The sequence below is a fragment of the Bos taurus genome, chromosome 19, assembly GCF_002263795.3.
Source record: "Bos taurus isolate L1 Dominette 01449 registration number 42190680 breed Hereford chromosome 19, ARS-UCD2.0, whole genome shotgun sequence".
NCBI classification, from domain to species: Eukaryota; Metazoa; Chordata; class Mammalia; order Artiodactyla; family Bovidae; genus Bos; species Bos taurus.
Genome location: NC_037346.1, coordinates 20227680 through 20250501, shown reverse-complemented (window position 1 = coordinate 20250501; position 22822 = coordinate 20227680). Strand labels below are relative to the sequence as shown.

General features: G+C 49.1%; 2 protein-coding genes and 2 non-coding genes across 6 annotated transcripts in view; 3 read left to right on the top strand and 1 right to left on the bottom strand.

Moving 5' to 3' along the window:
• The first annotated feature begins 11731 nt into the window (after nt 1–11731).
• MIR144 (microRNA mir-144) lies at nt 11732–11815 on the top strand. Its single transcript, NR_031025.1, has one exon. It is a non-coding gene; the product is annotated as a microRNA mir-144 (primary transcript).
• A 91-nt stretch (nt 11816–11906) lies between these two features.
• On the top strand, nt 11907–11977 carry MIR451 (microRNA mir-451). Its single transcript, NR_031059.1, has one exon. It is a non-coding gene; the product is annotated as a microRNA mir-451 (primary transcript).
• Nucleotides 11978–12118: 141 nt separating this feature from the next.
• Nucleotides 12119–16644, bottom strand: ERAL1 (Era like 12S mitochondrial rRNA chaperone 1). Of its 2 annotated transcripts, none has more exons than XM_015458572.2 (10): nt 16346–16644; nt 14807–14934; nt 14611–14688; nt 14148–14194; nt 13925–13986; nt 13641–13753; nt 13305–13553; nt 13028–13177; nt 12838–12918; nt 12119–12728 (listed from the first exon to the last, which is right to left on the bottom strand). In XM_015458572.2, the coding sequence occupies exons 1-10, from the start codon at nt 16626–16628 to the stop codon at nt 12609–12611; spliced, it is 1311 nt and encodes a 436-aa protein (XP_015314058.1). In that variant the 5' UTR covers nt 16629–16644; the 3' UTR covers nt 12119–12608. The 2 variants fall into 2 exon arrangements, with proteins under 2 accessions (XP_015314058.1, NP_001092492.1); NM_001099022.2 differs by having other exon boundaries at nt 12119–12731; nt 16346–16642.
• A 5286-nt stretch (nt 16645–21930) lies between these two features.
• FAM222B (family with sequence similarity 222 member B) overlaps nt 21931–22822 on the top strand; it is a 54945-nt gene continuing 54053 nt past the window's right edge. For both annotated transcript variants that reach the window (XM_024980663.2, XM_003587387.6), the window contains exon 1: nt 21931–22036. The gene's annotated coding sequence lies outside the window, so the exon portion shown is untranslated. The remainder of the gene's footprint in view (nt 22037–22822) is intronic.

The window sequence follows — 22822 nt, the reverse complement described above, 5'->3', positions numbered from 1 at the left end:
CATAGCAAAAAAAAATATTACGTACTACATGTGAAAGTAGAAGTGTTAGTCATTAAGTTGTGTCCGACTCTTTGTGACCCCATAGACTGTAACCTGCCAAGTTCCTCTGTCCAGAGAATTATCTAGACAAGAATACTGGAGTGGGCAGCCATTCCCTTCTCCAGGGATTCTTCCTGACCCAGGGATCAAACCTGGGGTCTCCTCCGTTGCAGGCAGATTCTTTACCGTCTGAGCCACAGGGAAGTCCATGTGTACTACATACATGATTCCAACTGTTAATATAAAGCCTTTATTTTTAATTGTGGTAAAGTACACATAACAAAATTTATCATCTTCACCAATTGTAAGCCTTCATTTCAGTGGCATTAAGCATATTTACATTATTATGTAACCATCACTGCCATCCATCCTCCAGAACATTTTGCATTTTGTAAAACTGAACCTCTATCCCTGTTCAGCATTAACTCCCCATCCCTCTCTGTCCCCCGCCCCTGGCAAACATCAACCTACTTTCTGTTTCTATGGATTTGACTACATACCTCACAGAAGTGAGATCTTGGAATAGTTGCCCTTTCGTGACTGGCTTCTTTTACTTAGCATAATATTCTCAAGGCTGAACAACATCCCATTGTATGTATACACCACATTTTGCTTATGCATTCATCTGTCGATAAGCACTTGGATTGTTTCCATGTTTTAGCTATTGTTTGGGGTTTTGTTTTTTTTCCCTGACCAGGGATTGAACTCTTGGCCTCTGCAATAAAAGCGCTGAGTCTTAACCACTGGACAGCCAAGGAATTCTCTGTACGTTTTTGAGGCAGTGTACTCTTTTCCACAGAAGTTGCTTCTTTTTACATACCCATCACCTACCAACAGTGTAAAAGTGTTCAAATTTCTATCCATTCTCACCAACATTTGTTCTTTTCTTTCTTCTTCTTTTTTTTTTTTTGGTAGTAGCCATCCTAATGTGTGTAAGGTATATATAGCATTTTTGAAATGACAAAATTTTAGAAATGGATTAGTGGCTGCCAGTGGTAGGGACAGGGGTTGGTGTGATTATAAACATTAGGAATCCTTGTACTAGAACTGTTCAGTAACTTTATCATAGTGGCTACATGTACACACGATAAAATTGTATACAACTTAATACACACATGTAAGTGAGCACAAGCAAAACAGGAAATCTGAATAAAACGGGTAAACTATATCAAGGTCAACATCCTGTGATACTTGGCTGTGGTTATGATATTATTCTGCAGTTTTGCGAGACATCACCAGCGGAGAAGCTGGGTAAAGGATGAAAGGGATCTCTCTCTTATTTCTTACAACTGCATATGAATCTACACTTGTCTCATAAAAATTTCAGTTTATAAGCACACATGCACACACACATACGCACACACAAGGACCCATTGAGAGCATGAGAAGGCAAACCTCAGAATAAGGGAGAAAGATATTTATAACACATATACCTGAGGGGAAAACTAGCACCCAGAATATATTTTGCATACAAAGAAAGAAAAAGACAACCCCTCAGAAAAAGGAGAAATGATGGCTCAAGCACTACGCAGAATGGCCGATAGGCAAACACGTGTGGCAAAGATACAGGCAACAATATTTTCCATCCTACACTTCCTCTTACAGTGTGACTTTGATAGTCCTTCCAATCAGAGGTGGAGCCTCTGCTCCCTTCCCTGGAAACTGAGTGGCCTTTTGTGACTATTTAGGTCGATAGAATAAGGCAGAAGTGATCCTATGGGACTTCCAAGACTAGCTCATAAAAGACAATGTCTCTTCCACTTTATTTGATGGAATATTCTATCTTTAAGCCTTCAGCCACTCTGTAAGCAGTCTGCGCTGTGAGGAAGCTCCAGCAGGCAGACCTCATGGATACACCCTGAGCCACATGAAGAGAGATGGCTATTCCATCAGCCCCCAGCTCCTCCAGTCCCTACCTGACCTCATCTGCCAGAGAAACCCCAAGCTAGTTCTTCCCAGCAGACCTCCTGAAATCCTGACCTCCAAAACTATGCAAGGTAGGAAAAGAATTGTTGGCTTTTGTTCATTTGTTTTTCTTCTTTTAAGAGCTTTTATCTTTTATTTATGTATTTATTTAGGCTGAGAGGCATATAGGATCTTAGTTTCCTGATCAGGATCCAACCCATGCCCCCCTGCAGTGGAAGCATGCTATGTCCTAAGTTGTGTTCGACTCTCTGTGACCCCTTGGACTGTAGCCCGCCAGGCTCCTCTGTCCGTGGGATTCTCCAGGCAAGAATACTGAAGTGGGTTGCCATGCCCTCCTCCAGGGGATCTTCTGGTAGAAGCATGGAGTCTTAACCATGGGCCCCCCAGAGAAGTTCAGACCATATTAATTATTTAAGCTTCCAAATTTGGGGATAATTTGTTACACAGTGATGAATAGTGGGACAAGCACGCATAACTTCATTAGTCATCAAGGAAGTGCAAATTCAAACCATAACAGATACCACTTCACATCCACCAGAATGACTAAAATAGAAAAGAGCAACAATACGAAGCATAGGGCAGGATATGGAGCAACTGGAAATTTCACACACATCCTGAAGAAGTGTATGTCAATACAACCACTGTGAAAACCTGAGGACAGAAGATAGTACCTAGGTGCATGCGCATGAGCTCAGTTGTGTCCGACTCCTTGCAACCCTGTGGACTGCAGCTCACCAGGCTCCTCTGTCCATGGGATTCTCCAGGCAAGAATACTGGAGTGGGTTGCCATATGCTTTCTCCAGGGGATGTTCCTGACTCAGGGATCCAAGTCTCCTGCATCTCCTCCATTGGCAGGCAGATTTTTTACCACTAAGCCGCCATAGTACCTACACTTGCCTGGAAAATTCCATGGGCAGAGGAGCCTGGCACGATACAGTCCATGGGATCGCAGAGTTGAACCTAACTGAGCGCGCATGCGCGCACACACATATACACACACCCCTGAACATAAGCATGCCCTTTGACCCAACCATTCTACCCCCACAGATATATGCCCACATATATAAGTACAAGAATACTGGGAGTTCCCTAGTGAGCTAGTGATTAGGATTCATCCCATTGTACAACATCCAAAAAAGCAGGCAAAGCTAATCTATAGCATCAGAAGTCAGGATAGAAGTCACCTTTGGAGAGAAAGAGGGGAGTAACAGAGAGAGGACACAGGAGGCTCCTGGCAATGTGCTGTTTCTTGACCTGGATGCTTGTTGCACAGATGTTATTCACTTTGTGATAATTCACTTATGAGTTGTGCATTTTTTAAAATATATATTGTACTTCAGTAAAAAAGTTAATTCAAGAATAAATTGTCTCAGTGGGTATATACATATGTCCAAACTTATCAAATTGTGCTTTTTTTTCGCTGCCCAGCATGGCATGTGGGGTCTTAGCTCCCTGATGAGGGATTGAACCTGTGTCCCCTGCAGTGGAAGTCAGAGTCTCAACTGCTAGACCACCAGCAAAGTCCCACAGCATGCATTTTTAATCAGTGCAGTTTATGATCAGTTACACCTCAATAAAGTGTTTTTAGAAATTAAAATAAATAAATAAATAAATAAATTGCCTCCAAGGTTTTTTGACTGGTCTAGAATGGAGCTGCTATTTACTGAAATGGGAGAAATAGTTGAAGGAGCAGAATTGAAGTGGAATCAGGATGTCGATTTTGAACATGTTAAGTCTGAGGTGCCTATTAGAGAAATTCGCCAAGCAGGAGATTCAGTTTACACATTAGTGTCTGGGAGAGGCTTGGCTTGGACATAGGACTTAGGGAGTCGCTCAGTACGTAGGCAGTATTTAAAGCTATGAGACAAGATGAACTCAACGAAGGAACGAGTATAGGTGTAAAGAGGTTCAAAACTGAGCCCGGAAAAAAAAAAAAAACTGAGCCCGAGGCCATCTATGTGTTGTGCATACATGTTGAGCCATGTCCGACTCTTTGTGACCCCATGAACTGTAGCCCCGCCAGACTCCTCTGTTCTTGGGATTCTCCAGGCGAGAATACTGTGGGTTGCCATTTCCTATTCCATGGGATCTTCTTGACCCAGGAATAGGAATCTCCTGTGACTCTCCCATCTCCTGCCTTGGCAGATGGATTCTTTACTATTGAGGCGCCTGGGAAGCCCTGGGGCCATCTGTAGTGGGGATGTTATTAGGACCGAATGATCGCGCTCACGTTCGCATCAAGTACGGCACTTCGTGAGCACTTAACGTGTAGGAGCTGGTATCCCTTGCTTGGTAGCTGGCTTATAAGGCCCTCTCGCAGGCATTTCTTTCTTTCTTCAGATTTTAATTTTGTTTTCCAACTGATTACTAAAGTGATATGTGTGTCTTTCTCATGTAATCCCTCAGTCAACCCTGTGAAAAGAGCTACTGCCCTCCGTTTTATGAAATCACCAAGGGGCATGGACGTGGAGAAACTTGCCTGAGGTCACACAGAGTCTGAGCTAGAACCAGAACTGGAAGCCAGACTCCCAGACTCTGAGGCTCCTGTTCTCTTTTCACTACTTCCTGTTGACATTCAGGAAAGGAAGGCCTGGGTGAACTGCACCGGCCCCTAACCAGGAGATGGGCCTGTTTAGCCTTTGTGTCAGAGACGGTGGCTAGCCAGAGGAGACGACCAGAGGGCCCTGGGAAAAGGCAGGGGTCTTGCTGAAGGAGGCTTGAAGGATGCTGGAGGCATGAAATGGGCAGTGACGGGGGAAGGGTGAGTCATCACACCTGCCAGAGTGAGGAGAACCAGGCCTCGTGCCCAGAGCCTGGAACCAGACTCAGTCGGGGTGAGGGCCCAGCACAGAGGGGGTTAAGCCCTGGAACCTTTGCCAGGGTGGAGATGGGGGCTGCCATGGGGAGCCTCCTCCGGCCTGATAATCCAGGCTGCCTATCTCTTTCACAGCAGCTGTGAAGCAGAGAGGTTGTCCTGGCAGGGAGGGAGGGAGGCAGGGGCCAGGCTGATGGCGGGAAGGATTTGAGCAGAAAGGAACACCCAGGCTCCCTGGAGATCCTTCCCCACCTAACAGCCACCTTCAGGACGGTGCCAGGAGACAGAAGTGGGCATGGCCTGAGTCTGGACATGGGGCCTCCCACTGACCAAGAGAACTGGGAGCTAATGAACAGAGCTAGGGAGGCATGGGCTAGGAAGTTTCTATTTCTGCCTCAATGTGAGCCTGGGCAGGTGTGAGCTCCCATGCGTACCTGGCAGATATGTGAGTGACCATGCAGGCCTCAGCTAAACATGCCCTCCTGGGGAGGACGAGCAGGAAAAGCCATGCAAAGCGTAAAGGGAAGGAGACTGGCGTTTGCTAATCTCCTGTTACGGAGGAGTCAGGCTCTAGGTTACAAATTTTCAGCTCTATGTCTCATTTCACCTGTACTACAGTCAGGAAAAAGATGGCATTTTAAGCCCATTTTACTAAGGAAAGCAAGTTTCCACGAGTTGGGCGGGGCCCAGGCCCACTTGGTAGGTTGCAATGGAGCCTGGGCTCTGACGGATCCAATGCCACGCTTTTCCCTCTGGCTCTGCATCAGTGCTGGGCCAGTGGTCAGGAAGGAAAGTTAAGACCTCTCAGGCACGACCTCTGAACCGTACAGGCTGAGGCTCTGGTTCAAGCGGCGGTTCTGCCCTGACTGTGAGTCCAGGGCAGTGAGCTCCATGCGAGGGCCCACTTCATGAACCATAGGAGGTCAGAGAAAGGAGAGAGGAATGTTGGTGGGTTGGAGATGACCAAGAGCAGGTGTAGAAGAGGCTAAACGAGGGGTGGGATGGGTGGGAGGATCTGAGGAAGCGGAAGCCGGGAGGGAATCCCGGCTTCGTTGGGAGCTTCCCACACATTCTTTCACTGAGTCTTCCCAAGGTCGGCCCCAGTTTAGAGATGAGGAGGCTGAAGCTCATCCCGAGAGACAAAGCAAGCCATGTGCTTGGTAGGTAAGTGGCAAAGCTCAGGTCTGATTCCATTGCGTCTGAGACTCTGAAAGGCCCCACAGACGCACACATGAAATCAACCTCATTCATAGCAGCTTTGGGCCTGGAGTCAGGGATCTAGAGTTTGGAGAGTGGGGTTGCTGTCCTGCCTCTTTTCCCGACTACTGTGTGACCCAGGGCCCTGAGTTTCCTCCTGGAGCTTCAGTTTCTCTGTTATAACATTGGCAGGCAGTCATCTTTTGGAGACTGATGGATGTGGCAAAGCTCCCAGGGAAGCCATTGCTAGGACCCGCCACACCTGAGTTCGTGCTTACCTTGTGTGCTTGCTCGTGGGGCCAACAGGCTTACAGTGTGTAAGGGAACATGTTGAGAACATAAGCACACACTGCTCGTTGTCTGCGGGGCATTTCTTCAGTGTCAGGGTTTCTCTGAGCACCTCTCAGGATAAGGCCCATGAAGGGTGCTGGGGCCACAGGGAAGAATCAGACAAGGTGCCTACTTGTAGAGTCGTTATGGGACAAATAAGGGATCAGATAAATTCTCACAATGTGATGAGGAAAACAGAGCAGGTCCAAGCCTGGACACAGGGGCAATCTTCAGGGAGGGTCAGAAGAAGCTTCACAGGCTGGTCAAGATGAAACCAAGCCGGAATAAAAGGTAATCACTGGTAGTAATCTCCAACAAAGCCCCAGATCACAAGCCCAACCCGGAAAATAAGGATTTGCTCAGTTTTCTAGCTTTTCTTGTCACATCTGTGAAACTCCTAGAACCACACCAGGCTCTTGCTTTGGGCCTCCTGTTTCTAAAGCAATACAGGAGAGCCAGAATTTCCCAGAACTTCTCAAAGTCCTTGGTTCTAAGATGAGCTCTGATGCTAACTCTCTGTGCTGTGAAACATTGAATGACATATTTTGGCCTTCTTATATCTTTGTACAAAATTGCCAATTTTATGAAACTTAGTAAAACAACCGAGAGGAAATTAAGAGTAATTTTACTAGCTGAGTCCATTTTTAAAAGCTGTGTATCTCTGTGTGTTATGTGTCTATGTAGGCATCATACCTGTGTGCCATCTGTGTCTTTGGTACTGACTCCTGCCTGCCTATTTCTCATAGTGTTCTGGGTCCCCTGATGCTGTGAGGTGGAGGGGACCCTGAGGCTTTGGGTGATACCCGCCCCTCCTCTGGGCCTGAGTTTCCTCTTCTGTAGAAAAGAGTGACTTGAACCCATGATTTTGAAGCACTCTTTCAGATCTGACTATCCTTAATTTCATCACTCAGCATATGCTGAGTTTCAGAACTTCATCCAAAGAAGGCCAAAATAACAGTCAAAGGTTAAAAGCTGCAGTGGCGGGAATCGGAACCAGACTTTGGAAGGTCCCAGCCCACCTCGGGCTCAGGAGAGCCCTGAAGCTTGAAGTCTGAAGCAAAAGCAGTTAACATACAAGCCTTGGCCCAAGGACCAGAAATGAATTCCCCAACCCTATGCTGGTCACCAGGGGTTTCTGTGACCTGCAGAAAGGGAGAAGGACCCCACTCTAACTCCCCTCAAGGCTATATGGAGGCAGAGGGATGGAAAAGTAGCCATCCAGGAGACAGCCCTCAGAACAAAGTGTCCTCAGCTTCTACTGTGGCCCCTGCAAGCTCCTGATAAGAAGAAAGGCCCCCACCCCTGATAGCCCCGAGTCTGCTAATCAAACTACCCCACCCAGGCTCCGACTCTCCACCAGCCCACACCCTGATGGCAGCACCCTCCACCCCAGCTCAGGGCCACAGTCACAAGGTCTCTGGCTGGTGGAGATATCTCTCTCCACTACCTCCAGGATCCTTGAGTTCTGTCCAAGCTCACCCTTGGACTTGGCCCTTGGTCTAAGTAGAAACCTAGGCAGTGAGTGGCCTGAATTTGGCCCTAGTGCCTGAAGATTTGACTCTGGGAGGGGAACCTGGACTATCTTTAGGGTCACAGGACCAGGAAGTGAGGGTCCAAAAGGGCAGGAGTAGACAAGGGGAACTCCTCACTGGGTAAAGCATCTGGGTCTATGAAGGCTGCTCACCCACATTCTCACTTAAATCTTGCAACTTGGTAATATGTATATGACCGCCAAAGTTAAAAAATGTGGCACTTAGCCTGCAGTCCCACAGCAAGCGAGTGAAATGGGGAAGGAGGGAAAAAAGTTGACAGGGGCTCATGGGTGCTGGGCTCCGATCTGGGTGTTTGACATGTTCAGTTCTGTCACTCAGTCATGTCTGACTCTTTGCAACCCCATGGACTGCAACACGGCAGACTTCCCTTTCCATTACCAACTCCCGGAGCTTACTCAGATTCATGTCCATCGAGTCGGTGATGCCATCCAACCATCTCATCCTCTGTCATCCCTTTCTCCTCCCACCTTCAATCTTTCCCAGCATCAGGGTCTTTTCCAGTGAGTCAGTTCTTCACATCAGGTGGCCAAAGTATTGGAGTTTCAGGGTCAGCATCAGTCCTTCCAGTGAATATTCAGGACTGATTTCCTTTAGGATGGACTGGTTGGATCTCCTTGCAATCCAAGAGACTTATCTCAAGAGTCTTCTATAACACCACAGTTCAAAAGCATCAATTCTTCTGTGTTCAGGTTTCTTTATGGTCCAACTCTCACATCCATCCATGACTACTGGAAAAACCATAGCTTTGACTAGACGAACTTCTGTTGGGAAAGTAATGTCTCTGCTTTTTAATATGTTGTCTAGTTTGGTCACAGCTTTTCTTCCAAGGAGCAAGAGTCTTTTAACTTCATGGCTGCAGTCACCATCTACAGTGATATGGGAGCCCCCAAAAATAGTCTGTCACTGTTTCCATTGTTTCCCCATCTATTTGCCATGAAGTGATGGGACCAGATGCCATCTTAGTTTTCTGAATTTTGAGTTTTAAGCCAACTTTTTCACTCTCCTCTTTCACTTTCATTAAGAGGTTCTTTAGTTCTTCTTTGCTTTCTGCCATAAGGGTGGTGTCATCTGCATATCTGAGATTATTGATATTTCTCCTAGCAATCTTGAAGCTTGTACTTCATCCAGCCCGGCATTTCTCGTGATGTACTCTGCATATAAGTTAAATAAGCAGGTTGACAACATACAGCCTTGATATACTCCTTTCCCAATTTAGAACCAGTCTGTTGTTCCATGTACAGTTTGACATGAGTGCTCACTTAATCCTTGTAACCGCCACGTGAGGTCAGTGTGGAAAGCGCCCATCTCACATATGGGGAAAATGAAGGGAGGAGCACTGGCTCCAGAGCCACAGAGCTGGAACAATGGAATCGGGGCTGTCACCTGAGGCCTGTTATCTCTAAACCTGGATGTCCTCAATGGCCTCTAGCTGCTTTCAAGAGTATTTGATGAGTTTTCAGATGTTCAATAACGGGTCTTCAGTGAGCCCCTCGGAGCAGGGCGTGAGGTGGAAATTGTTAAAAGGCTTCCCTGGTGGTTCTGCAGTAAAGAATCCGGCTGCAATGCAGGAGACTGGGGTTTGATCCCTGGATTGGGAAGATCTCCAGGAGAAGGAAATGGCAACCCACTCCAGTATTGCTTGGAGAATTTCATGGACAGAGGAGCCTGGAGGGCTACAGTCCATGAGGTCAAAAAGAGTTGGACACGACTTAGCCACTAAACAACAACAAAGCCCCTGTGGGCCAGGACGAGCACAGTGCTAAGTGCTTGACCAGCAGCTCATCACTTAGCTTTCAGGACTCTGCAAACTGGGGACTGCTATTATTCCCTTTTACAAAAGGGAATGGGGACTGTCCAAGAAAATGACTTGCCTGAGACAGCCACAGCTTTGTCTGTCTGCCTTCTCAGGTCAAAGTCTCTCCCCTCCCCCACATGACATCACTCATTCGACATGTTATTTAGTCACTGCTCTGTGGCAGAGGGGCTTCCCTGGTGGCTCATACAGTAGAGAATCCACTTGCAATGAGGGAGACCCAGGTTCGATCCCTGAGTTGGGAAGATCCATTGAGGAGGGAATGGCAACCCACTCTAGTAATCTTGCCTGGAGAATCCCATGGACAGAGGAGCCTGGCGGGCTACAGACTGCCCGTGGAGTCCTCTGTCCACGGGGTCGTAAAGAGTCAGACACGACCGGAGCGACTAACACTTTCACTTTCGTTGCGGTAGACAGACATCAGTGAATAAAGCAGGCCCTTGTGAAAATTTGCTTAATATGAATAACCACACAAATAGGTGAGCCCACAACAGGGGAATTTAGCCAGGGAAGACTTCCCTGCAGAGATAACACTTTAAGATCTAAAGAGAGAACAGGAGTTAAGGAGACAAGAAAGGAGGGAAGATTGTGCCAAACAGGGAAGAGCATGTGCCAAGGTTCTGTGACAGGAGGTAAAATATCTCCAAGAAACCAAAAGAAGGTTGAGTCTCTCCCTCTCATTCCCCATCTTGGCCTCATCTGCCCCCGCAGAGGGGTGTAACTGCCTCCCAGCACACATACCAGATGGTCTAGGAGGGAGGAAGGAGAGGAAGCAGAGAGGCCCAGGTGTTCCCCAGAATGGGAGTCCAAGTTACAGAGGCTCAGCTTTGAGAAGTTGCTACTCCAAGAGACTCACCTTCCCCAGAGGCAGAGAACCAATACGGCCAGGCTCTCACCCTAGGGGCCATGAGCTTTGAAGAACAGGTCCCTACCCATTCCTAGGCTGGCTCCCACATGAGCTTGGGATTCAGTTGCCCTCACATCTCCCAGCAGAGGACCCTTCCACTTACAGAACCTTGCCATGGCAGAGGTTGGCAAGGGCTCTGGCCTTCTTAGGCTCAGCAGAAACATAGAAGGGGCCTGGGGACCGGAATTTAGGTCAGAGCTTGCCCCAAAATCCAGCTGTCAGGACTCTCCCTGCCTTACAGAGATTCAAACTAATATGCATGCTTAGTTGCTTCAGTTGTGTCCAATTCTTTGTGACCCCATGGACTATAGCCCGCCAGGCTCCTCTGTCCATGAAATTCTCCAGGCAAGAATACTGAAGTGGGTTGCCATTCCCTTCTCCAGGGGATCTTCCCAATCCAGGGATCGAACCCAACCCATGTCTCTTAAGTCTTCTGCATTGGCAGGAGGATTCTTTATGTTCCTAACACCGGAACCCACCACCACTACCTTCCCAGGGCTCTGATCAGTAATTAAGCCCTAAAGGATGGCTGGGGTGAGGTTGTTTTTTTTTCTCCTCCCAGCAGATGGGTGACCAGTTTCATGGATGAGAGTGGAGGGTGGCTCCTAAGCTTAACAAGTTCCATAAAAGAATATGTGACAAAGGGCCTAATGGGAAGAAGGGCCAATAGTCCTCAGTCCAAGGAGACTAGCAAGGAAAGGGTTAAGAGATAGAGCCTTCCAGAGCCCGGGAAAAGTACCCCACCCAAGGGGAGGGGCCAGCAGGTGCATTAAAAAGGGGCAGCTGGGGTGGAGAGGCAGGGACAGGCCTCCCTACTTCTAAAGGCCTCCTTGGTCTGCAGTTTCAGCTCCAGGTAAGTGTTCCTCCTCTGGCTCCATCTGCTTGTGGGTCTGATCAGAGGGAATCTTCTGCTTCATTGTGATCTCTGGCTTGTTTCACACCAGCGCTGGGTCCCTAAGTTCTCAACAGACCCTAGCTCTGAAAGGCTCTTTGGATAAGTCCCCTTCAGGATGTCCTTGATCAGAGAGTCAAGATGTCTCCCAGGGAGTGGGGGGCTGTGTGTGTCCAGCCTGGCCCTGTCCTGCTCCGCCCCTAGTGCTTGTCTCTCTCTGCCCCTCGTTCTCTGAGCCATGCTCCCTGCGCCTCCCGCAGGGCCCTGACTGGGATATCATCATATACTGTAAGTTTGCAACGAGACACTACAGTATAGATGATGTACTAGTCCGGGTGCTCCCAGCTCTGGAGCCAGCGGAGGAGGCCAGGGGTTGCTGTTAAGCCCACCATGCTCACTGCTCTGCCTATCACAGCCTGCCGACCGCCAGGGCACTTGGGGTGGCGAGGAAACCGTTACCATTACTGAGTTTAGTAATGGTAACGGTTCTCTTGCTGCACCCAGAAAACGTGCCAAGAAGATTGTTCGGATCCCTGGAGCAGACTACCAAAGGGAGGGAAGCTCCAGCTCAGACCATGGTGTGGGGGTGAGGGAATGAGTGAGTTTTCTCTTTCCTGTTCTAAAGAAATAAAGATGAGAACCAGAATGTTTGTCTTTGAACTTTATTCGCATTTGAGATTGGAGATGGGGTGGGGTGGGAGGGATCAAGGACATGAGGAGTAGATGAGGGGCACTATCTCACTCAGAACACATGGGTCCTTACACAACTGCCAAGTGGACGAACTGAGTGCGGAGGGGAAAGGTCTCCTCTTTGCTGACAACTGGCAACTCAGAGACTCTGGGCCCAAAGCCAGTGGGAAACAGTGCTCTGCACCAAAGGGCCAGCTTCTAAGACCCAAGTAGCTATAGCCCCAAGCAGAGGAACCACCTGGGAACCCAGCTAAAGCAGGTTGAAGGAGGAAGGCTCCAGCAGGAGGCATGACTCGGCAGATGTGGTGCAGACTCGGCCAGGCCAGCCAGCAGTCAGTCAGCCTATTGGTGTCCATGCCTGGCTCCAGGCCCTGCAGGCAGTTCTGGTTAGTGGCTCCCGCCAGCAGCTTGGGCGGGGACGTCTTGGAAAAGACAGCGGAGGGTGGTCACTTGAGGAGTTTCACAGACAGGCGGAGCTGAACTTCACAGAGGAAGATGTTCATGAGGTCGCGGCCCACCTCCTGTGCGATCTGAGCGATTAGGTACCCCTTCGGACCGATCAGGATCTTCTGAGGGTGGGGTCAAAAAGAGGGCCGTTAGCTGGCTGTCAGGCAGTCGGGAAGAACCTCTGCCTAACAGAGTCCTGGTCCCTCCTCCAAGCCCAGCCCTGCTCACCATGTGAGATTCTTTGGACACCAGAAGCTTCTGCTCGATCACCAGCTCCCCACTTGGCCCTTCATCCCAGACCACCGTTTTCTGCACAAGGAGACATCGTGACTGGTCAGGCAGGTCCCCTAGCCCTGCTCTTGGGGACCTAGCTGCCCTGTTCCAGGTGGAGCCCCCGGATCCCTCACTGTGCCCACACCTGCTGTACGTTGTAGGGCACCTCCTCGGGCAGGTACTCTAAGAGCTTCTCTCGGATCATGTTGGCACAGATTTCCTCAGGTGTCTGGCTGGTGAGGACCTCACTGTGGAACTCCCAGGGCCCTGGCCGGGCCTGTGCCAGGAGGTATTGCTATGGGCAGAGAGGGAAGAAGTCAGTGTATCAGTCCCAAGCAGGACTTCCCTCTCACTCTCACTTCCAGGAGGAACTCTTGAGGCTTGTCTTCACCTGCTGCACACCAAGAGCCAGGCTAACTGACCTTCAGTGTTTTTACATCCTCCTGGCTTAGGGCTGACAACATGAAGATCTCCTGGAAATGGGGCCAGCCCATCTGCTGAGGGTCTCTCACAGGCTGTGGGTTTGGGCCCTGAGCTGCTGGGCTAGGGCAGTGGGTGTCTGGCCGTGAGCGCAAGGCCTGCTTCGTTTTGAGCTTCTTGCCGTTGACCACACCTTCAGTGAGGGCGGCTGTGAGCTCTAGGAGAACGGACTTCTGCTTCAGGCAATCAACCTGGGGGTGGGCGATGGGCAGAAGACTGTGGTCAGTGAAGGTCAGTCTCCTCGAAGGAGACCCCTTCCTCAGGTAGGTGGGGCTCACCTTGTTCATGACAAGGATGCTGGGGACTTGGGAGAACTGGGTCAAGCACCGGAGCACCTGGGGACTGAGCTGGTTCCGAGTCCACTTGTCCGAGACATCCACAAGTACCACAACTGGCAGTCGGCAGCGTATGGAGGAGGACAGGGTTATGATCACTCTTTCCCCCACCCGCAGAAAAAACTTCCAGGGTATGGCATCTGGCCAACCCCCAACCCCCCAAACTACCAGGAATGACAGGCCATGACCATGAAAACTGGGCCTCAGATTCCTAGCCTGAGCCTAACCCAGGTCAGCAGATTCCATGCTCTTCCACGGATCTTCCAACAAAGAGAGCTCCAGATGGTGCCTAAGGGACAGACACACATAGGTCAGGAAGGTCTGGTGAGTGATGCATTCCTGAGGAGGGGTGGGGTGTGACAGGGGGTTTTCCAGCCCCTAGGATGGAATCGCCCCACTCTCTGTTCAACACCTTTCCCCCCAACGACTCCCTGTTCCCCCAGCTGTTACCTTTTCTGTTTAGCAGGGCTGATGAGGCCAGGTGTGTCAAGTAGGATCTAAAATCAGGAAAGAGATGCCCAGGTCCCCAACCCCAGGAGGAAAGATTATGACTGGGGAGTGAAAAGCCACCCACCCTTGATGTCAGGAGCCTGCCCCCACTTCTTGGCTGAGCTGACTTTAGATTTTTATCCTCCAGCTGTTTTACTTCTGTCAATACACAGGATCCAGGAGGAGGAGGACAACTGTGAATATATGGAATATTAGGAAGCAGTAAAGAGGCAATGAGACCTCTGTGACTAGATACCAGAGGGGTAAGGCAAGAGAGAGAACTGCTCCAGGTCTAAAGGAAGAGCACCCCCTTCCCTAAGAAAAGTGGATCTAAACATCATTTTCGAAGGGTCCAATCGTTAAGGGAGACTGTCTTAGCTTCACCCTCTGTCCTGTTTGCTGGACATCCATTGCAAGTACCCACCACCTGGGTCTCTTTCTCTGTGATGACCCCCAGAGCTTGACTGCGAGTGGTGTGCACTTTCTTGGAGACAGGGAATACCTGCCAGGAAGAAAGAAATCCCAAGTGAGGTCCTGGATCCCTCTGGAACAATCCACAAAGGCACAGTAAGAAGTGAGAAATGAAAAGGGGAGAGGGAAGGGTCAAGGATGCAACATACTTTTCGGCCCAGCAGCTGGTTGGAGAGTGTAGACTTTCCTGCATTTGGGGCACCCAGGAGGACCACTCGTAGGACTCGGGGGTTCTCAGGCATGTCGGGGCGATGGACCAAGAGGAGATCTTGCTCATCTGCATGAGGAGACAGGAGGGGAGTGAGAGGCAGTACAATCTGGATCCTCCGTCAGGTACATAGCCCCGCTGCTGTTGCTGCTGCTGCTGCTGCTAAGTTGCTTCAGTCGTGTCCGACTCTGTGCAACCCCAGAGACGGCAGCCCACCAGGCTCCCCCATCCCTGGGATTTTCCAGGCAAGAACACTGGAGTGGGTTGCCATTTTCTTCTTCAGTGCATGAAAGTGAACACTGAAAGTGAAGTCGCTCAGTCGTGTCCAACTCCTCTCGACTCTATGGACTGCAGCCTACCAGGCTCCTCTGTCCATGGGATTTTCCAGGCAAGAGTACTGGAGTGGGGTGCCATTGCCTTCTCCGGTACATAGCCCTACCTGTCCACAAAGAGAGTATGGATAAGAGATTAGTGCACCAGGTTGAAGTCGAGACCTGGCTTTGAGATTTTGTTTGCCCATTAGTTTGTTTATATGCCTTTATCAAATTTTCTCGTTTTGTCATATGTAAAACAAATGGTATCAATGGTACTCAGTTACTGTATAACCTTCTTTTGACAACTGACAGTTGTGTAAAACATCTCAGTACAACGCCTTGCACTCAATAACCTTGTGGAATCATATTGTGTGCCCAGTAAATGTATGCACATGTGTTAAAGTATCACCATACCAGATAAAGCCAGAAATTCCCTCAGCTGTCTCACCCTACGAAGGGTACTATGAAGGCTCTCCAAGTCTTTCAGTATTCGCTCCTATGACACTGCATCGCAATGACCAGTTTTTGTGTTCAGCCTCTAGTCTATGCTACTTGAAGAAAAGAGAGTGCTATTCATAGTTGACCATTAAACAACATGGGTTTGAACTGGGCTGGTCCACTTACACACAGGATTCCGCCCTCCCCATCCCCCCATTAAATGTTGGTTTCTGTACTTGGTTGAATCCTTGGATCTGGAATTGTGGGTATGTAAGGAACTGCACTTATGGAGGGCCAATAATACGTTATACAAGGACTTTCGATTGCGCGGGTTCAGCATTTTTAATATCTCTGCCCCCAGTTGTTCAAGGACCAACTGTAACTCCGTGTCTTGGTAAGTAGATGGGGCATTTTGGGGTCGAGTTTGCGCCCCACGTTGGGAGAGAGAGCCACAACTCTGCCATCCTGTGGCCCTTTAATTTCCTGCTCTTTGTGGGCGTCGCTGGTTGGGAATAGATCGGTTCCTTCTACCTCGAAAACTCTTAGAACCTAGTATTTCTTTCCTGTGAGATCCTTCACTGCTCGCCTCTATCTCTCGGGTCCTCAAGATCGTCTTCTACAATATAGAGCCAAAGATGATAGCCCCAGAGACTGAGGGGTTTCCTTAACACGGGACTTGCAGTGCTAAAGCCGTGACAGTCGCGGACAAATTTATCTGCATTCTTTACCTCTGTGCACGGACACGGCGGGGACGCGAAAAGGCAACGAGTTGTCTGGCTGAGAGAGTCCGAGGAAGCAATCCAGGGCTGAGTTCTGGCCGTTAGGGCGTGAAGCCGAAGCCAGGCGGGGACCAGAGAAGGCCGGGCCCGCTACACAGGAAACGCACCTCTGCTGAAAACCCAAGAGAGAGGGGAGCCGGGTCATCCATTCCCTCGCAGCATCAGGACCTGCCTGCCAGAGCCCCGACACGGTTCGAAGGAGCACAGCCCCGCGCCAGCTGGAGGCAGCCATGGCAGACGCAAGGCACTCCGGGAACTGCTGGGAACGCACCTACGATTGGACAGCGCGGCGGAGAAGCGAGCGAGCGGGAGAGAGCTAGATCGGCCCAAACAGAGCGGAGGAGCATGGGACGTTGGAGGTGGGCTGGGGTTGGATCCTCTCTGGAGACGGCCCGAGGCTAAGAAAAGGGGGAAAAGTGTATTCAGAGTTGGTGTGAGCATCACAATCGTTTTGGACTCCGATACGCATCGTGTTTTATTCTTCTCCTGCCAAAGTTTTGTAAAAGGCCTGTCTAGCCCTTCCTCATGAAAGACTACATCTCCCACGAGGCCGAGCGGCAAAATCTTTCTCTTAGCTTCCGACTTCTGTAAGCAGGAGAAACTCGCGCAGCGTAGAAGTAATGATCCGGAGGCGTGGGACCTTGTACCGCTCCCGCTGAGGTTCTTTTTAGTCCTCTCCAGCCTGAGGCTTGCATGACCCCCACCCAGTGGCCCTCTGGTTTGGCCTAGCGTCCGCAGCGGCCTCTGGCAATCTGTGCCTTAGCTGTACGGGAGCCTCCTGTAAGGAGTGGTCTGTGGGTCTGTGGTCCCGATAAGCAGCAAACCCGGATTTCCCTCCTATAAACTTCGGCTACTACCTCCTCTCTGAGCCCATCCTTTTTGGAGAAAAACCAGAGGGTCTGGAAAAGGAGAAGAAGCTGCTTAGTCACCTATGATCTCCGGGATTATTTTAGCTGCCTAGGATCCTGATATACCTTGGCTGATTTGTGGCCCTAAGCCCTCTCTTCATCCTTTGACGCCTCAGTCAGACTTTTGGAATTGAGAGAGAAATGTCGCGAGGATTGGAGGTGTTGAGGATACAACAAAGAACAAAACGGACAAAAATCTCCAGCACGGGACTTGTATCCAGGGAGCTTCGTGTGTGAGTGTGTGTGTGTATGAGAGAGAGAGAGAGAGAAAGGGAGAAAGAGAGATAGAGAGATACCCGACCTGTGACCTGACAGGGTCGGTTTCAGTGGGATGGTTTGCGTGAAAGCCTAAACCGAGTGGATTTAAGAGAGAGAATGCTGCTGCTCCTGCTAAGTCGCTTCAGTCGTGTCCGACTCTGCGCGACCCCATAGACGGCAGCCCACCAGGCTCTCCCTTCCCTGGGATTCTCCAGGCAAGAATACTGGAGTGGGTTGCCATTTCCTTCTCCAATGCACGAAAGTGAAAGTGAAGTAGCTCAGTCGTGTCCGACTCTTAGCGACCCCATGGACTACAGCCCGCCAGGCTCCTCCCTCCATGGGATTTTCCAGGCAAGAGTACTGGAGTGGGGTGCCATTGCCTTCTCCAAGAGAGAGTGAGGGGAGAGGAATTGAGGGTAGCCGGACAGCGACTTAGCAGCAGCAGCAGCAGGACCTTCCCAGATGGTGCTAGTAGTAAAGAACTTGCCTGCCAATGCAGAAGAAATAGGAGATTTGGGTTCAATCCCTGGGTCAGGAAGATCCCCAGGCAGAGGACATGGTAACTTACCCCAGTATTCTTGCCTGGAGAATCCCATGAACAGAGGAGCCTGGCAGGCTACAGTCCATGGGGTCGCAGAGTCAGACACAACTGAAGGGATTTACCACAGGGGAAACTTCCCAGAGGAGCAGAGCAAGAGAGAGTGGTAATAGAAGAGAGGGAAAGAGGGGTGGAGTTAAGAGAGGATTTACTTTTTTTTTTTAAAGATGGGAGGTTTTTGTTTGCTTATGGTAGCGACCTAGTAAAGAGGAAGAAATTGATGATATAGGACAGAGATGGGAGAATTGTTGGAGGATGGTAAGAACCAACTGGCCAGACTGCTGTTGTGGGAATGAAGGCTGAGTGTTCGATAAGCTCTAAGTGACACAGAATGACAGAGCCTTGGGCAGCCAAATGCACTGATGATTTGCAAATGGTGTCAGGCTCCAGCTTTCAGGTTGCCTTCTCTGTTTGTAGAAGAAATGGACTTTTTGGAACATGATATTCCGGATGTTCTTTGGGCATATGGGTGTCCAAAAAACAAGATGCTACTAAATACGAGACAGCCAACAATCAGAAAAATAGAAATAGTGTTTCATGAAATGGTATGAAATACCATTTCAACTGCAATTAAAATGAAGGGGAATTTCAGGTTAAACAGTAGTTGAAGAACTTAGCTACGTAAATGTAAAATCACCCAAGGAACACATACTAAGTGTCACAGTGATGGCAACAGATAACACGGGAAGAATCTCAGGAATAACATAAAAAATTAGGGGAAATGAGTTAAAAAAAAACAAACAACCACCTTCCCTGACCCATCAAGTCGTTTTCTAATAGGTGTCATTTTATCCTTCTCACTAAAATAGTGCAGTGAAGATGGTGGAGAGAAGCAGATGGATTCCAGAGATCTAAGGAGATAGAATTTGAAGGAGATGGAGCTTTAAACCTTCTAAGGGACTCCAATTACAGCTAGATAAATCCGAATCCTTGCATGCATCTAGCTCTGCTTACTTCTACTCCCAAGGCATCAGGCAAACTAGCTTTCTTTCCATCTCTTGATTATACCAAGCTCATTTCTGCCTCAGGGCCTTTATACCTGCTGTTCCTGCCTCCTATGTTTTAGATTTGGCTTCTGCTTCCCATTCAGGTTTCAGCTAAAATGTCACTTTCTCAGACAGGCTTTTCTTCACAGCATTTACCACTCCTGCAATGAGTCTGGAATGCTATGAGACTGCTCAGGGCTCTTCAGGGTCTTACCTATCTCCTGATGGCCCCAATCTAACCAAGTAACTTCCTTGCTTCAGTGCCTTCATGAAAAAGTATAAACCAGTTAATGTGGCTCCAGCTTACTTTTCCAGTCTCATCTCTTTTACTCTTCTTTTTGAGTTCGACTGAATTTTTTTTAGTCCCCCAATTGCATGGTATTCTCTCTCGCTTCCAGGTCTTTCCATAGGCTGTTCCTTCCATGATAGGTTACATTTTCTTATAGGATCCTTTATCCTCCTATGACAAAGCAGTTAACAATACACTGATTGAGCACACAGATAACTGAGCCAGACAGCTTGGCTCTGGTTCTCAGCCCCATTATTCACTGTGTGGCCCAGGGCAAGTAACTTCTCTTTACTGCAGTTTCTTCATCTATAAAACAGACATAATGATTACTGTTATGTTATAAAAGAGGGTTGTTACAATTAAGAGTACTTATATGTGTAAAGTGGGCTTTTCTGGTGCCTCAGATGGTAAAGAATCTGCCTGTCTGCAATGCAAACCACCAGAGTTTGATCCCTAGGTCAGGAAGATCTCCTGGAGGAGGGAATGGCTACCCACTCCAATATTCTTGCCTGAAGAATTCCATGGACAGAGGAGCCTGACGGGCTATACAGTACACGGGGTTGCAAAGAGTCAGACACAACTGAGCAACTTTCACACACACACATATGTGTAAAGTGTTTACTCAGAACAGTGCTAGGCACATTGTAAATGCTGTGTGCCTGCTCCTATTATATGTCCTCTACTAGACTATAAGTTCTATGAGGACAAAGAATATGTATAATTTGTGTGTGTGTATGTGTGTGTGTATATATATATATATATATATATATATATGTCACTACTGTGTCTCCTGCACCTAGAACAGTGTCTGGCACATTGTTCAGTGAGTGAATAAATTATATCTTTCTTTGGATTGGTGCTCCCTTGCTGGTGTCAACACAGTTGGAACAGTATCAGATATTATTATACATCTTCTTATATCCAGTGTTAGTGGGAAAGGGAAACAGACTTTCCCAGAAGGAACTCTGTGCATTTTTGACTCTGACTGGGTTACATGCCCATCCATGAAACAACCATTCAAACTTAAGGAATGTTATGAGCTGAATGACTTGGGATTGAGCTTATGTGCTCATCCACATGGTCTGAAAATGGAGTAGGGGTGATTCTTTGAATGATTATCATGAGATATAGTGAGTGAATGCTTGGCAGACAAAAAACAAATCACAATTCTGCCCTGGGTAAGAAATTTAAATAGGGAAATGGTTCCAGAGATCCTTACAGTTCAAATATAAGAAGATATGTCATCTCCATACAGATTGCAGCAGGCCTTCCCTGGGACTGCATGTGGTGGGGGAGTTAAGGCACAGTTCCCAGAAGTTTCAGGGTAAGCTATGGCTTTCTTTTTAGTCATCCATTCATCAGGACATAGTGTCGATATTGATTCTTCTTCCTTTCTGACTCTGCAATTCCCCTCTGGTGCCAAATGTGCTCTCATTCCAAAGGATAATACTTTTGCAAGTAATAACTCTTGGTCTCTATCCCTCCAGACTCTGAATTGTAGAGAGGAGACAGGGCTAGAGGAGGAAGGAAGAGTCATGGTGATAAGAAGAGTTTAGTCCTGTATCTCCTCTTCCCTCTGACTGCAGTGCATTGGCTGCAGCTTTCAAGTTTGTATTGTTGAGGGGAATTCCCTGGATTCCCAGTGGTTAGGACTCCCCACTTTCACTGCCCAGGATCCTGGTGCCATCCCTGGTTGGGGAAGTAAGATCCCACAAGCCATGAGATATGCCCCCCCCCCCCAAAAAAAAGTTTGCATTGTTGAATTCCTGGGACTGAATTGAGCCTAGTCTCTTGTTGGGTTATGCTAAGGCAAGGGTCTAGGTGGTGGTCTAGGGGCTGATAGCTGGTTTTCCTTGGGCTAAAGTCCTAGTTTTTACCAATTTGCAAGAGTCAGACTCCACAATAAGAGTTGGAAAGTAGGGAACTATTAACCTGATAAGCCCCTTGATGGCACATATGAGATGCCCGGAGCGTTTTCATCCCATAAACTGTATGTGCTTGATAAACAGACTGAATTTAGCCGTGTCCCTGTGCATTAGAGGTGTAGTCATCTCCCTGACAAAATCCCCAGGGCTTCTGAGCACTTGAGTATTCAGGAATGTCAAAGTTACCTCTTACACAGTTACCCCTCAATGCATTTTAGATGTGATCGTATTCTTGAAAGAAACCTAAACTTATTATCAGCGGTCATCTCAGAGCATTCAATCCTTTAAGTGTAAGCGGGATCCAGAATCCTGTAAGTACGATTAAGTCTACGGCCCCTATGGGCACCGCGTTTAGTAACCCACGCTACCTTCCAGAAGCCTGAGACCCTGGGGCAGCCACCAGAGCCTCTAAGCTAAGTCCTCGAAGCCAGCGGCCATGTCCACCTGAGACCCAGGGGTCCAGGGCATCAGGCACTGAGGCAGACGCCCCCGGTGTGGGTTGCGCAGGCGCGGACGGCCCGAGAGGGCCCCGGCGCTCCAGGTTGCGCAGGCGCAGGAGCGGCTCCCGGCAAGTCCCGACGGCGGCGGCGGTGACTGAGGGGCCGGGGCGTGTAGCAGCGGTGGCGGCGGCGGGCGGCAACGGAGCAGCCATGAGGGCCGGGCCCAGTCACCGACAGTGAGTGGTGGTGGGAGCAGGGTGGGAGACAGGAGGGAGAGGTGGAGGGGTACTCCTGGTGGAGGGATACTTCGACTTGGGGGGTGGGGGTGGGCTCTGCCTGTCGGAGGCGAAGGGGCGTGGGGGAGGGACAGTTTGAGGTGATGATGGGAGGATTCGGGGCACTGTGGTCAGCTCGCCAGCGCCAGGGCTGGACGGCTTCGGGGAGGTCGGGAGGTGCGCGCTGCAGACTGAAGGAGCCCACCGCAGGGGCAGTGTCCCGCGCTCCCCCGTGTGTCATCGTCCCTTCCCCCAGAAGCTTTCGGTCGCCTCTCCCTTTCCGCTTCTTTCAGAGAATGATCTCGGGGGGCGGGGGGGAAGGGTAGTGGAGGACGAAAGCCCTGCTGGAGCTGAAGAAGACAACTCTGGTCCAGGCGGGGAAGAGCCGGTCGTCCGGAGTAATAGGCTACTCTGGGTAGAGGATGGGGGTCTTTTAAAGCTGGGAGGGGTCTAGGGAAAAGAGCTAGGAGCTTAGCGTCCGACTGGTTCGAATCCACGTCCATCGCTGGATAAAGCTGATAGATAACCTTGGGCAGGTCCCACTTAACCTTTCTGAACCTTCGGAAGATGTAATGTGTTTCATCTTGTAAGCATCACGTATATGATTGAGTTCGTTTATAAAAACTGTAAATTGTGAGTACTGTGTCGAGGTTGCTGTATCACCAGCAGTATCACTGGATTTTAGATTTTACCGTTATTAATGGAATGACTGATTTCTTTGTCAAGGCGAAGCATGTTGTTTGTAAA

What these genes read in the sequence shown, in the direction of transcription:
- ERAL1 (NM_001099022.2), bottom strand. Translation starts at nt 16,628, where the DNA reads ATGGCTGCCTCCAGCTGGCGCGGGGCTGTGCTCCTTCGAACCGTGTCG. An exon ending in CATGGAATCTGCTGACCTGG is followed by an intron (nt 13,754 to 13,924) that starts GTTAGGCTCAGG and finishes GCCGACTGCCAG; the next exon opens with TTGTGGTACTTGTGGATGTC. An exon ending in TGCCCTACAACGTACAGCAG is followed by an intron (nt 12,919 to 13,027) that starts GTGTGGGCACAG and finishes CTCCTTGTGCAG; the next exon opens with AAAACGGTGGTCTGGGATGA.